Source organism: Rattus norvegicus, chromosome 4 (genome assembly GCF_036323735.1).
Source record: "Rattus norvegicus strain BN/NHsdMcwi chromosome 4, GRCr8, whole genome shotgun sequence".
NCBI classification, from domain to species: domain Eukaryota; kingdom Metazoa; phylum Chordata; class Mammalia; order Rodentia; family Muridae; genus Rattus; species Rattus norvegicus.
This window is the reverse complement of record NC_086022.1, coordinates 177,240,481-177,256,070: the sequence shown is the minus strand read 5'-3', so window position 1 is coordinate 177,256,070 and position 15,590 is coordinate 177,240,481. Positions and strand designations below refer to the sequence as shown.

Here is a 15,590-nt window from a genome sequence, read left to right as displayed (position 1 = left end):
GCAAAGAAAAACTAGAAACAGCAAATAAAGCTGGCTTTGTGAGAACCATGATTATTTTTGGTAATGCTGTCCTTAGATGCAGTGGTCACTTCTAAGCCCTTTGTATTTTACCAAACAGGAAACAGTGATGTTCAACGCCTCCACAGGAAGTGGCAGAATTGAGTTTTCAGCACGGTGCTAAGATCCGAACCCAGGGCCTCATGTTTGCTAGGCAGCTGCCCTACCACTGAGCTCCACTTCTAGCACCGTCCAATCACAAGTCTTTCTCCCTCTAAGGTGCTGTGAACTTGATCAGTACCTCATCTGCAACTTCCATATTCACTTGTTTATTTTACAAATAAGAGATGTCCTTGAAACGCATACAAATTTTCCGTGGGCTGGTAGACGTTATTCCTTTTGTTCTGACAGCAAATAAGATACGATATTTTAAGTTGGAAACAAATTTCAAATGTTTAATTCCAGTATGAACCTGTTTAGGAAAAAACAAAAAACAAAAAACAACTGACCCGACCCTATGAAAACTATTTTTGGCTCAGATAATCTTTACCTGAAGTAAGACCAAGGCTTTAATGATTGAAAAGAAACCCCTGACTTCCTCGGGCTTAAAACTAAAAACCCCTTTAAAATTTTCAAACTTTAAAAAGCAAACAGTTCCACTGTTAGGATTCCCACAAGGACACCAAGCTACTCATTCATAGCATAGATGTCAAGGACGTAGGTCAAACCCATACAGGCTCCCTGATCTCCTGGAGCCCCCATGAGTGCTAGCCAGTTGGTTCTGTGGGAATGTGTTCTCGTGGTGACCTTGATGTCTCTGTCTCCTCCAACCCCTCATCCCCCTCCTCTGCAGGACCCCCCCAAACTCCACCTAATGTTTGGCTGTGAGACTCTGCATCTGCACCCAACAATGGCTGGATGAAGTCTCTCTGGTCTCTTTGATGGTGATTCTGCTAGGCTCCTGTTCCAGAACATTCTGCAGGGAGGAAAAACTGTAGGAAGAAGGTTTTGTGGCTGAGTTGGTACCCCAATCCCTCCACTTGAGGCCTCACGTAGTTACAGAAGACGGTTGATTCAGGCTCTCTGTCCCCCCATTAATAGGAATCTTTGGTAGGGTCACTCGCATAGAGTCCGGGAAGTTTCCACTAGGTTCACGGGTGAACTCCACATCTGTCGGAGGTTAATCTCCAAAAAATATATAGATAAATCAGGAAGCAAGATATCAATAAAATGATCCAATTAAAAATGGGGACAGATCTAAAAAGAACTCTCAACAAAGAAATCTCGAATGGCTGAGGGACACTTAAGGAAATGTTCAACACCCTTAGCCACCAGGGAAATGAAAATCAAAGTGACTCTGAGATTACATCTTTCACCTACCTGTCAGACGGCTAACATCAAAACCAGAAGTGACGGCTCCTGCTGGCAAAGATGGCATTTTCTCCATATGACAGTTTCTCAGAAAATGGAGACTTGATGCGCCTCAAAACGCAGCTACACCACTCCTGGGCAGATACCCAAACAACGCCCCACCAGCCCACAAGGACACGTACTCCGCTATGTTCACGTCAGCTTTACTCGTCATAGCCCGAAACTGGGAACAGCCTAGACGTCATCAACTGAAGAATGGGTAAAGGAAACATGGCACATTTATACAATGGAGTATTACTCAGCTGTTAGAAGCATCGTGAAATTTGTAGACAAATGGATGGAACTAGAAAATATCATCCTGAGTGAGGCAACCCAGACCGAGAAAGACAAACATGGTGTGTACTCAATTATGAGGGAAGATTGGCTGTAGAGTGAAAGTCAATCATTCTACAGTCTGCAGACCCAGAGAGGCGAAGTAACAGGAGAGTAGGCAGAAGTGGGAGGCAAGGATCTCCCTGGGAAGGGGAGGAAGGATAGATTTCATAGGTGGACTGGGGGCAGGTGGGTTGGGAACAGGACAGATCAGATTGGGGGCTAGGGAAGGAAGAACGACTAGAATTGGGGGACATTTTGGGGGGTGAGGTGGAAATTTTTCAACTTTTATAATTCCTACTGCAGCTGGCCGTTCTCGAAAGGTGGCAGCAAGCAACCACTGGACAAAGTTCTGGGAAGTGTCAGGTTTTTCTTTCCATGCACTGCATGAGTCACTGGGTTTGCAAAACACAGGGAGGGAACCTTTGAAAGTACAGGATAGAGAAGGACATCTTTGGAAATTTCTTCCTCAGCCTTTCCACTGTAAGAGCAGAGACTGAGCTCCTCTCTCTCTCTCTCTCTCTCTCTCTCTCTCTCTCTCTCTCTCTCTCTCCTCTATGCGTGTGTGTGTGAGAGAGAGGGAAATAGAGAGAGAGATGGTTTGTCTTTCTGTCTCTGTCTGTTTGCCTGTCTCTGTCCCTCTCTCCTTCTCTGTCTCCCCCCACCACCCCCAACTTCAGGTCCTGAACCAAGAGCTAACAGCATCTATTCCTTGTGTCTTGAGGATGGGAATTGTCAGCTTCATCCAGAACTAGCATTTTATAGCTTCAGTGTAGAAAACGCTCCCAGATACTCTCTCCTTTGTAGTAGAAGGACCTGCTTTTCTCTTGGTAACCCTCATGATTCCGATAAAACAGACATAGGATATCTGAGTTCTTGTTGCAACACTGGTGTTTCTGGCTGGTTCCCTTTCAGTATCTGGTATCAGCCAGATTTAAGAGCTGAACAGGCACCACTAGGACTACTGAGTATATACCATACTCTGAAGGCCAGTAAGGTCTCAGAATTACCACTCAGCTCTGTAATTATCATATGGAGCCTTATTTTAGGTTAGGAAGAGAGCTGGGTGGTAAGTAAGGCAATCCAGGGACTATGTCTCCCCTCTTCCTATGATCACCCCTTGCTCTGACTTCTTGGCCACAAACAACCCTCACTTACTGGCAAGAGCGAGTAATAAGTGCCCGCTGCAGGGCAGGCAGCACCCAAAGCTCTGTAGGCAGCATAACTTGCCTGCCTTTGAGTACACCCATCTTCTGCTCCTGTAGCAAAACACCTACGATTTGATACTTTATAAGGAGAGGAGGTTAAATTGGCTTTATTTGGTTTAGTGACTGAAAGGGGGAGCTCGAGTATACTTCTATTCTCATCTGTGGAGAGGAACTCACAGAAGGGAGGAGCCTCGTGTGCCAGAGTTCCCATGGAACATGAAGCCAGTGATTCAGACATAGCCACCTGCTCTCTTGGGGACTAACTTACTCTTCAAGGTCAGCCTTGTGTCTGTCGGCAGATGCATGGATGTAGTACACACACAAGGTGAAATTTTCTCCAGTCCTACAGAAGAACTAGGGCACTGAGATGGCTCAGCAGGAACAGGTACCTGTCCTCAAACCTGACGGCACAAGTTCAGTCCCCAGGACCCGCATGGTGGAAGGACCCCAAAGTTTTCCTCTGACTTTCACACTCATGCCATGGCAGGTGTGCCCAGCCCCCAGACATGTGCAGAACGGTAATGTGAAATTTTATGAAGAATGGCATTGTGTCATTGGTAAGAAAATGGATGGAACTGGGGATCATTGTACTGAGTGAAATAAAACAGAGTCAGGGAAACAAGTATCCCCTGCTCTCTCACACAGAGGACAGAAGCGCAGGGTGGGGGGCAAGACAGTCAAAGCATTTGAGAGACGCAAGTGAATACGCCATTGTGAGACTCTTCTCTTTGTACCATGACTAGACACTTATACAAGTTTTAAGAAAAACGACCAACATTAGTGTCTTCTGATAGTAAGTATGTCTTCATGACTTACCCACCTCTTAAAATTCCCATCCTCTCAGAGCCTAGGGAGATGACTCAGTTGGTGAAACTGCAATGCAGATTGCGTTTGGCGCCCCAGGGTCCAGATAAAAAGGCAGGCTGCAATCACAATCACGGGGCCGTGCAAGCAGAGACCGCAGGAACCTTGGGCTTTGCTTGTCAGCTACTCTAGCCTGATGGGTGAGCTCCAGACCAATGCGAATGGTTCTCAAAAAATGAGGTGAATCGAGTCTGAGAAACAACACCTGAAATTAACTTCTGATCTCCACTCACATGCAAACTCCTGTACGTGTGCACCTGCACATATATGTGTTCACACACAATGTATGTGTGATGCACACACACACAAGTATTTCACCATCTCTCACACTGTCACATCTGGCCAGGTTTTGGGCCCAGAAATTCTTGCAGGACACATCCAGACTGAATCCAAGCCACGACACTCTCGCCTCGTAAGTCTGAGGCTCCCCCTATGTCTGGGATAATGTGTTTTCATTCCATCATATTGGAAGGATTTATGCCTTCTCATTAAAGACATTTTAATTTGTGGTCAAGGATTTTATTCGTGTTCTGTCTTTGCCCAGCAAAACCTCAGAGGAGCATAAAATCACATCCCCGGATATTTTTTCATGCAGCTTTACCGTGGGTAGAAAACCATCCCTCAGAAAGAGTGCATGGTGGGGGAAACATGGACGTGAGGAAGGACATTCTGAGCGTGCCACTCAGCACTTGCTAAGTGGATTAGTTTACATAGGTTATTTTACTGTGCTCTAGACTGATAAATAACATACGGAAGATAACCCAGTTCCCACTGGGTGGTTGTCACAGCCTAGTTGCTGTCAGGCCCTCGGTCCTTATTCACTAGGGTAAGCGAAGGGCCAGATGGACCACTGAACCACTGACATATCCCACCTCTCTCTTCTCCGTCCTTCCTCTCCTCTGTTAACTACTCTGCTCTTATTGGTAGTCTTCAAGCATGTCAAGCTATTTCCTAGGTGAAGCCTATTGGAGAGTCCTTGGGTTCCCTGAATTGCTCGCCCCCATACAAGGTCCCACATATCTTCCTCAGGTGGAGCTCACATAGTCACTGCAGTCCGAAGCTCTTGTTAGGAGCCCCGGGGATTCTTACCGATGCAGTGCTAGGATGGCGTAGAGACCCGCACAGCTACATTCTTTACATGAATCCCCGGGATTGAATTCTAGTCTTGTTAGCTGAAGGCCAACATACTGACTGACCTGGGCTGATTGTTCATAAACACGTAGGCTTCATGATATGTGATCTATTCTTTCCTGCTTGATGGCAAAGAGCGTGTCCCGGCACAGTTTGTTTTATCCACTCAGATGCAAATAAAAGGGATTGATTTTCATTAATCACCTCCCATCACGGCTTTCTGACTTGAGTTGAATGCACAAGCTGGAGGTGAGGTCTTTTAATATGCAATCCTGATGAATCATTTTTGACAATTAGAAGAAAAGAAATACTTATTATACATGTGTATACATATCATACATGTGCACGCATATGCACTTGCGCATACACACACACACACACACACACACACACACACACACACACACATATACACACACCTAGCTCAAAATGGAAGTTTCCAAACCCCATGAAACAGATAAGTGTGAAGAGTTAAACGGTCATTCTCGAGTGATAAGGCTCTGAAAGTGAGTTTATAACATGTTGTTTTGATTACTAGTTTATGTAACGTTTTATTTAAGCCGATTCCAAAAGCAATATGTTCCCAAGTGGTTTAGATGAGGACACGAGTAAAGAAGCACACCAAGAAATTAGGCCAACCGTCAGTCATCCCTGCTGCTGACGCGAGTGCTCCAACTGTCATCTGGAAGGTTTTCTAAATCCTGATGTCTGACAGTTGAAAGCCCACAAGTCAAGTCAAAGCCATTGGACACAAAGCCCCCACCCTGCATCTCAGAAGTCTTTTCCAGGACCTCTCCAGTCTCCATTTGGTAATCAAAACAATAGACAGTTGAGAGAGACATCAGCCTGTCACACACACACCCCCCCACACACACACCTACCTGTGTCTGAAAGCATCTGACAAGCTTTATTTCTTTAGACAGTAGGAATGTCAGGAACCTCCTTGTGTTCATTCTTTCTCCTGTTGCTGGGATGAAATACCTAAAGAGCGTTGCATGGAAGGAGGGGTTTGTTTGGGATTGGGTTTAGGGGACACAGCCCATCATGGAGGGAAGGCATGGCATGGCGACAGGAGTTCCAGGCAGCTGCCCACACTGCAGCTGCAGCCAGGAAGCAGGGGAGGTGGGTGCCGGTGTTCAACAACCTCTCTCCTTCCTTCTTTCTTTGTTCAGTCTGGAACCCTGACTGCTGAATCACCATCCATGCTCTGCATGAGTCTTCCTTGGCTCACAAACACAACCACGGATGTGTCTCCTGCATGTTCCTAAATCCGGTCAACTTGACAATGAAACCCAACTGACAAACTCCATTCCCAAATAGTAGCTTATCAGTGCCTAAAAGACCCTGGAGGATTCTCCCTTGGCGTGGCTAATTATGTTGCTAAGAAAGCCAGGCTCCCCAAGGAGCCCTCGACCTGTCCCTGCTGGTTTACAGGTGCGTCCTAGACACTGGTTAGACTCATTTCTCCTGTGTCGAGGCTTTTGCCCCAATTCCATGGCTGTCTGCTTGTCTACGGAATGTCTTTTTCCCCCTACTTTTCAGCATACTCCACATGGGTCGAGTTTTTCAACTATTAGAATAGATACCGAACAATTCACAGATATCCCCCTGAGCCGGAGCCTTTCCTGCTCTGACCTGAATTACATGGCACGCTTCATGTTTTGTTTTGTTTCCACTAGGAACCATTTATTGCCATGTCCTTTTTTTCCCTGATTTTTCCCCCTCCATCTTTATTAACTTGAGTATTTCTTATTTACATTTCAATTGTTATTACCGTTCCCAGTTTCCAGGCCAACATCCCCCTAACCCCTCACCCTCCCCTTCTATATGGGTGTTCCTCTCCTCAACCTCCCCCATTACCTCCCTCCCACCAACAATCTAGTTCACTGGGGGTTCAGTCTTGGCAGGACCAAGGGCTTCCCCTTCCACTGGTGCTCTTACTGGGCTATTCATTGCTACCTATGGGGTCAGAGTCCAGGGTCAGTCCATGTATAGTCTTTAGGTAGTGGCTTAGTCCCTGGAAGCTCTGGTTGCTTGGCATTGTTGTTCATATGGGGTCTCGAGCCCCTTCAAGCTCTTCCAGTCCTTTCTGTGATTCCTTCAACGAGGGTCCCATTCTCAGTTCAGTGGTTTGCTGCTGGGCATTCACCTATGTATTTGCCATATTCTGGCTGTGTCTCTCAAGAGAGATCTACATCCGGTTCCTGTCAGCCTGCACTTCTTTGCTTCATCCATCTTATCTAGTTTGGTGGCTGTATATGTATGGGCCACATGTGGGGCAGGCTCTGAACGGGTGTTCCTTCTGCCTCTGTTCCAAACTTTGCCTCCCTATTCCCTGCCAAGGGTATTCTTGTTCCCCTTTTAAAGAAGGAGTGAAGCGTTCACATTTTGGTCATCCTTCTTGAGTCTCATGTGTTAGCTTCATATGTTTTTAATTTAACACTTAATACTTCTATCATTTATTTTCTGTGGGTTTTGCCTGTATGTATGTCTGTACACTGGTGCATGCCTGATGCTTATGGAGGTAAGAAGTGGAGATTGAATCCTCTGGAACTGGATTTACAGAAGGTTGTGAGCAACCCCGTGGGTCCTGGAATTTGAACCCAAGTCCTCAGGAAGAGTGGCCAGCGCTCTTAACTGCTGAATCATCTCTCCAGTCCCTCCTTTCCTGTTTTAATTATATCCTTCATTGTGTCAGATCTTAGCAACATCACATCTCTACAGTCACTGTCTGTCTCTTAAGATCAGTCACACCAACACATATTTATATAGCCCTAGCTATCTGAACGCAAACTAGATACTTAATAACCAGGCATAGTACATTGATTCTTTAATCCCAGCACTTAGGAAGTTGAGTCAAGAGAACTGCCTTGAATTTGAAGTGTGTCTGGGCTGTATAGTAAATTATAAGTTAGCCTGGGTTACACAACAACATGCTGTTTTGAAGGACAATGATAAAGTCAGGTAAAGAGAGAGGAGTAGCAGTGTAGTTCAGTTGGTAGAGTGTTTGTCTATCGTACACAAGCTCTTAAAAAGTAAAACAAAACAAAAACCAGACATGATCATCCACACCTGTGATCCCAGCACAAGGAAGAAACAGTCAGGAGAATCAGAAGTTTGAGGTCATCATAGACTACACAGGAAGTGTGACGCCAGCTCTCGGAATACATGAAACTCTGTCTCCCGAAAAAAAAAAAGTTTAATGTTTTTTGGTGTTAATTTGTTAGACAGTAAACTGCACAGCAAGCTGCACTTTAAACTGTATTTCAGTGGTGGAATTCACAGAACAAATGATGACACCTACTTGGCTGTTATCAGACGACAGCATGAATTACTGCAGAAAACAAAGGAAACAAAAACAATCTCACTGAGAAACAGGACAGACCCTCCAGCATGCAAGGGGTTAAGCAGATCTATGCCTAATGGAAAGGTGGGGGGGGGGGGTTCCTCATTTTCCTTTATTAAAGACTAATTTTAGGTCTTTCTAGTAAATGAACATGTTGTTTATACTTCGTATACCCTCGACCCTCAAGTCTTGGAAAACACATAAAATTTCCAAGAATTAAAGTTTCCATTAATACAAGCGCCAAAAACAGAGGTTTGACCTGAGGGAGAAAGCACATTTCTGTCCCCTGGCTCCTTCTCAAAAGCTATAGAAAGACATTTACTGTATAATCTTTCTTGTGCGCAAAGGAGCAGTCTTATCATCTGACGATCTGGACCGGAGAGGCAGGCCTGGGGACCTGTCAGAAGAGAGCCCAGACTGCGCCCAGGGCGACAACACGTGTGGTGCAGGGACGTGGACAGCCACCCTGCTGGGTGTAAATTTTCTTTATCGGAAAATTTACTGCTGTGGATGGGGTTTTTGTTGTCTTTATTTTTGTTTTCCTTTTTTGTTTCTTTTGTGTGTTTTTGAGTTCCTGAAAACTGGTCTTAGTTAGTGAAATCATTCTTCAAAAGAATTTCAGCCCTCCCAACCCTCCGTATTATACCGTGAACAGATCTACACGCTCAGGGCAGGGACCCGATCCTCACACCAGTCTCACCCCACCCAAAACACCTACACTCTCTCCATCTGGTTTTATTTCATCTGAAGCAACCCAACGATTACCACACGTCCCCCCCCCCCCCGCCAAGTTACACTTTAAAAAATAATAAATTAAATCTCTTTGCGTCAGTGAACTTGGGTTCAGAAAGTTCTCTGAGCAGCGAGCCTTTTAAAGACGTGTGTGCCGGTCTAGCAGCAGAGTCGAGCTACTGGGAACCGAGCTGGCTCCGCTGGTGTCTCCTCCCCCGGTGGTCCCTCCCTTCTGGCCGGCTCCTGGCCTCCCCCCGACTGGCCTCCGCCTCTCCCCGCCTCGCTCGCTCGCTCGCTCGCTCGGCGGTCCGGCCCTAGCGAGGCCGCTGAGGAACTAACGGAGCACAGCCACTAGCATCACTACGCCCAGCTCCTACCCCGCCCTCCCAGTGGCCCAGCAGCAGGAGGGGAAAAGCCAAACCCATCCCTCTTCCTCCAGCCCTCCTCCCCGCATGCACTGTGGATCGCAGCCTCTAGAGTCCTAACTCAGTTCTGGAGGACCGACATCCCCCGGATATGCACTTCGGGAGGCCCCTGCTCCCGGGATGCGAGAGCTAGGGACCTGTCCGCCCTGTGCGGAGCTCCAGCCGCCGCCGGGCGCGCAACCCTGAGTCTGTAAGTTGCATCGCGCCTCCCGGGGACAGCAAGGGAAGCCGGCTACAGCCTAGCCAAAAGCCAAACAGCCAAGGTGTACTCAGCCCTGATCAAGCCCTGCCACTCCACTGCCGCGCTCAGCAGTGCCTCTGATCCCCGTGTCGCAAATTAGTTTCCAGTATATAGTATGATTTGTCCAGAGGGAGGGGACAGAAGGGGAGGGGAGGACGCCTTTTAAAACGCATCTCGTAAATCCTTCCAACTTAAAATCAATCATTTTCAAGTTCGGAAATGCATTGTTTGGTACCTTGTTAATTGCAGTTAATATTTTTTAATGAGCACGAAGCAGTGTCTTTGCTGCAACTAAAATAAGAATCCTTCCTTCTTTACTTTTAACCTTGCCACTTTATCTAAAAAGTTTAGCAATTACATGGCGAATTCAGCTGACTTTAATTTTTTTTCCCCCTCAGGGGCCTGTGTAGGTGGTATCCTTGCCCTAATCCCAAGGCCCAAGAGAAATCTCTTCGACCCTTTCTGTATATACAGAAAATGCTCTAAGATTTGCGTATCTGAGGCTATTTCCACGAGTACTCAGGGAGATAATGGGGCAGGGGGTTTGGAGAAAAGAGAGAGAGAGAGAGAGAGAGAGAGAGAGAGAGAGAGAGAGAGAGAGAGAGAGAGAGAGAGAGAGAGACTGATTCCTCTGTTTCAGATCAAAAGTTTTCCTCTGGGATGACTAGGTTCTCGTTTGAATTGATCACATCTTTAATTTAATATGTGTGTAAAGCAGCATCCCTTTGAACTAGAACCCGAGATGAGGAAAAGAAATTGACGGTTTTTAATGATTGTTTCTCTGGGTTTAAGAGGACGCGTTGTGGAGGAAAGGAGTCAGGGCAGGTGCCTAGGCGGGCTATGCTGAAAGGAAGATGCTGGCCAGGAAGAGCATCATCCCGGAGGAGTATGTGCTGGCCCGCATCGCGGCGGAGAACCTGCGCAAACCGCGCATCCGCGACCGCCTCCCCAAAGCCCGCTTCATCGCCAAGAGCGGAGCCTGCAACCTGGCTCACAAGAACATCCGAGAGCAAGGTCGCTTCCTGCAGGACATCTTCACCACCTTGGTAGACCTGAAGTGGCGTCACACGCTGGTCATCTTCACCATGTCCTTCCTCTGCAGCTGGCTGCTCTTCGCTATCATGTGGTGGCTGGTGGCCTTCGCCCACGGGGACATCTATGCTTACATGGAGAAAGGCATCACGGAGAAGAGTGGCCTGGAGTCTGCCGTCTGTGTGACCAATGTCAGGTAAGAATGAAGTCGGGTGAGACAGCGGCTGGTCAATTGTGAAATAAAAGGTTTTCACTGGACAGTTCAGGAACGAAAAGCAAATCTGGGTTGCAGGGTTGGGGCTAATACGTTAAAGTCTTTGTAAATGTAGTTTTATGGGTATTTCTGAGAATGTGCGGCTGCTTCTTTGTGCTAACCTCATGGGTTCGAAGAATTCTTGACCCCCCCAAATAAAACAGTTCGTTTTCACTCCAAGGATGTCCAGTGTGCCCCAGAAAATATCTCCAGTCAATCAAAAGCATTGTGCAAATACAAGAAATATTTTTCTGTAAAGCATTTTTAACTTTAAAATACACTAAAAGTAAGATAATTGAAATAAACATAAGCCTTTTCTTATCAAGGTTATTTTAGCATATCTGACAGATTGTTTCAGATTTTAAAAATTAAAGCTTATTCTAAACTTTAGAAGAGACGGTTTTAGTGAGAATCGGTGCAGGTTTTCACGAAAGAGGCTGAGTAACCACGAGTGCATATTGAAGTATCTTTCCACAGCTTCCACAGAATAGGAACAGGACAGCTTTTAGGTCACCTAACCTTGACTTCTGCAAATAGGGATGTTTCAAAGACCGCTAACTTGCATTTGGTTTTCGCAGCTCTCTTTTGTATTCCCATGAGGCAGGCCCCAAACATTGCAACAAGGCAAATTTTTTAAATTTGTTTCTTTGGGTGGGGACCTAATTTATATCAATTGCAAAAAATGATATAAATAAAATAAAACCGTAATAACATTGGGAAAAATTCCAGGGTGTTTTCTGAATCCTAGTCCGAATTCACATGATTCATGAGGCAGAGAGATGGAAGACACATCATCCAGCCAGGGAAACTGATAAGAACGAGACTTTCAGTGGTCCTGAACCTATAAAAGTATCAGAGCATGGCATGGCCAGGAGCTGAGTTTCTCATGATCTTACCTATGCTCCTTCCATTTGGCCAAGTAACTGCCAGGTCAGCGTGTCAAGGACAGAGGTCACCTGAGACCACACAGCTCAGATTTGGCTAGAGAGCAATGTACTAGACTGATCTAAGGCTTTACCCTTGGGCAGATAGGACTGTCTTTCCTCAAGCTTTTGCCTCAGTGACAATGTGAATAAGAAGCCCAGGTGAGCAGACAACCAGGGACACAGAGAACAAAGCCCTCTTTGTGTTTCAACGCTTCTAATGTGTTTGAGAGATTTGAAGTTAATGTTATTGTAATGGTGTGTCTCTTGCACTTACTGGCATTGACAGGGCTGGTGAGGGCATTCACATTCAAACAAGTTTCCAGTAAACAGGAAAGGAAAAGGTCCTGACAAAGGCAAGTAGGAAAAATGATCATGGCAACCTTGAAAACAAACTAATTTTACTCAAGGCGATCTATCATCACTATTTATGAAAATTTTACTCTTCTGGTAAATTTAAATATTGAAAGAGATTGTTCTTTCTAGGATGCTTTCTAGGAAGAGAATTTTATAGCAATCGCTGGTTTCTAAAACCTGCTTCTTGTTACTTCTTATCCAAAGAAGATATTCTGAAGAATATTTATTTCCTAGATGCATTCCTAATGGTGTTAAGCTGTGAGGAATGGTGTCAAAACTACAGTGAAGCAAAGGTGACTTCATCAACCTAACAGTGCTAGCTTTTAGATCACGCTCCTTAGTATACGTAAAGCCTATTGTCTTCCTAGAGAACTTTGAAGACGTACATAACTCTAATTGCTTGTTTTCCATTTCTTTTATAAATTCAATGTCAGGCAAATCATCAAATGTGGAAGCAACTTTTCCTCAGTGGCTGTCCAGCAGTATTTCCAAAGTTGCTTGGCTGCTCTCACTTAAGGGTGGCACATTTTCTCCTTTGTGCAGACGACTTTGCAACATGAGTCAGAAAATAGAAACAATGTTATTTTCCTCATTATTATTCAGCTGACGCTCTGCCCTCATCCCTTCTCCATTGAAGGCTTTTTTTTTCCACTTGAGATTGTGAGACAGGTGTCCAGAAAATATTGTTCTTATTCTGGATAGAGAAATTGAATTAATTGATTAATTGTTAATTGAATTAAACAATATTAAAAACACGGTTCAGGAACCATCTCCCAAGCCATGGACAGACATGGGACTCTTCTCTGACATACAAACCATTGTTAAACTCAGTGTTAGATGTGCACCCTCTTCTGAGGCCTGTTTCTACTGTCTGTGTGTTTCCCATCCATGCCACATATCTCAGGGTGTGTAAGGAGGGCAGAAGTCAATTCTTAGAGTTTTGCATGGACTGTTTTAGCCACAACAGAGATAAAGGGCTCTTTTCCTACCCCACTTGAAAGCAGATGGATGTGTGTGGACTCACACACTCTCCTGGCTTCCTGCCAAAGGGCAGCATGTATTGAGTGCTCAAATTCAAATGTTTGGTTTTCTCATTGTGCCTGGTATTCATAGATAATATTTTGACAGACTGTAATGTATGGTTTCTCTCCTATGAAGTTAGCGAAGTGTGGACCTGGGGTGAGTGTCAGGAATAGCGGCTGTGAAGAAGCCCCAGCAGTCCTGGGTATGCAGCCAGGCGAGTAATTTGCTAACAACAAAATGTGACTCTTCTCAGCCAGAGATTAAACAAAATTACCCAGGACTCACTCAAGTCCAGCAGGAGCCCTCCAAACCCTTGTCTATTCACTTAGATGCGGAGATGTACAACCAGAAAACACCTTCCCAAGAAAATCCTGACACCAGTTAGCTCTTTCCCCTTGCTCCTTTGAGAACAGCAGGCCAGATCTGACAGGACTCACGGATGTAGTCATTATGTATACATAGTTTTTGGGTCACATGAAAAACAAGATAATCAATAAAAACTTCTCCAAATGGAAAAAAACCCAACTCTCCTTATTAAAATACAAATGTTTTCTGGATGACATGTTTTACACCATGTTTTACCACTGTACTGGATTTTGTAAACAGGACAACCAATTACTGGATAATGACTATAATTCCAGAAGCTACAAATAATACAACATTCAGCCATTACCCAGTAGCTTCCATATGAACTCAAGTCTCTCAAACACAAGTAGGTAATAAATAACACTAGCTAGTAGAAAATTCCAGAAAGTAAGTTAGGCTTTGGTAAATGTGAAATATATCTACAATTTATATTTAGTTGTTTTTTTTATAAATGTCTTCACATGGTATATGATCTAGGAAGCATACAAATGGAAAAGGAGAGAGGAGGGGAGAAAGAGAGAAAGGGAGAGGGAGAGGATGTCAGAAGGTTGTGGGAGAGAGGAGGGAGGGAGAAAGGAGTGGGGAGGGTGCTTGTATTAAAAACGAATCTTTCCCAAGTCACTAGGCTGTAGTAGCAAGCGTGGCTCCTCCTGGGCACTTTCCACCACGCCCACGCTGACCTGGCGTTATTTCTGATATCATTCCTTACAGGTCATTCACTTCTGCGTTTCTCTTCTCCATCGAGGTTCAAGTGACCATTGGGTTTGGAGGGAGAATGATGACTGAGGAGTGCCCTCTGGCCATCACGGTTTTGATTCTGCAGAACATTGTGGGTCTGATCATCAACGCGGTCATGTTGGGCTGCATCTTCATGAAGACGGCCCAGGCCCACAGAAGGGCAGAGACGCTGATTTTCAGCCGCCATGCTGTAATTGCGGTCCGTAATGGCAAGCTGTGCTTCATGTTCCGGGTGGGTGACCTGAGGAAAAGCATGATCATTAGCGCCTCGGTGCGCATCCAGGTGGTCAAGAAAACCACGACGCCAGAAGGAGAGGTGGTGCCTATTCACCAGCAGGACATCCCTGTGGATAATCCCATCGAGAGCAATAACATCTTCCTAGTGGCCCCTTTGATCATCTGCCATGTGATTGATAAGCGTAGCCCCCTGTACGATATCTCAGCCACTGACCTTGTCAACCAAGACCTGGAGGTCATAGTGATTCTCGAGGGCGTGGTGGAAACCACGGGCATCACCACGCAAGCGCGGACCTCCTACATTGCAGAGGAGATCCAGTGGGGACACCGCTTCGTGTCGATTGTGACTGAGGAGGAGGGAGTGTACTCTGTGGACTATTCTAAATTTGGTAATACTGTGAGAGTGGCGGCGCCAAGATGCAGTGCCCGGGAGCTGGACGAGAAACCTTCCATCTTGATTCAGACCCTCCAAAAGAGTGAACTGTCGCACCAGAATTCTCTGAGGAAGCGCAACTCTATGAGAAGAAACAACTCCATGAGGAGGAGCAACTCCATCCGGAGGAATAACTCTTCCCTCATGGTGCCCAAGGTGCAATTCATGACTCCAGAAGGAAACCAGTGCCCATCAGAATCATGAGGGCAGGACGACCCTAGACAGCCACTCACTGAGTCCCGATGACTGACAGACCATCCTGAGACAGTTTGCTGAGTTCTGGTGATCGAAGTATCGGACCTGTCGCCAATTCAGGGCAGGAACACAACAGTATTCGTATTTTAAGGCACTGAAAAATATTCATATTTGAGAAATTAAACCTCTTGAATAAATAAACAATAGCACACAAAGCAGAGGGCTCGCGGCTCACACTTGTTTCCTCACACAGACTGCCGCAGCAGCGACACTTTTAGACATTTTTAGAGGCATGGAGTCACATAAAGATGATATCACCTTCTAAGATCCCTGCTCAGGTCTGTGG

At 45.7% G+C, this 15,590-nt stretch overlaps 1 protein-coding gene across 1 annotated transcript; it reads left to right on the top strand.

Moving 5' to 3' along the window:
* Nucleotides 1-9,522: 9,522 nt before the first annotated feature.
* Kcnj8 (potassium inwardly-rectifying channel, subfamily J, member 8) lies at nucleotides 9,523-15,379 on the top strand. Its single transcript, NM_017099.4, has 3 exons — nucleotides 9,523-9,636; nucleotides 10,480-10,915; nucleotides 14,353-15,379. Exons 2-3 carry the CDS (start codon nucleotides 10,542-10,544, stop codon nucleotides 15,251-15,253), a joined length of 1,275 nt encoding a protein of 424 aa, NP_058795.3. The 5' UTR covers nucleotides 9,523-9,636; nucleotides 10,480-10,541; the 3' UTR covers nucleotides 15,254-15,379.
* Nucleotides 15,380-15,590: the final 211 nt, after the last annotated feature.

Bases quoted from the DNA above. Each gene is read 5' to 3' on its own strand.
- Kcnj8 (NM_017099.4), top strand. From the start codon at position 10,542: ATGCTGGCCAGGAAGAGCATCATCCCGGAGGAGTATGTGCTGGCCCGC. The intron at 10,916-14,352 runs GTAAGAATGAAG...CATTCCTTACAG, and splicing joins GTCTGTGTGACCAATGTCAG to GTCATTCACTTCTGCGTTTC.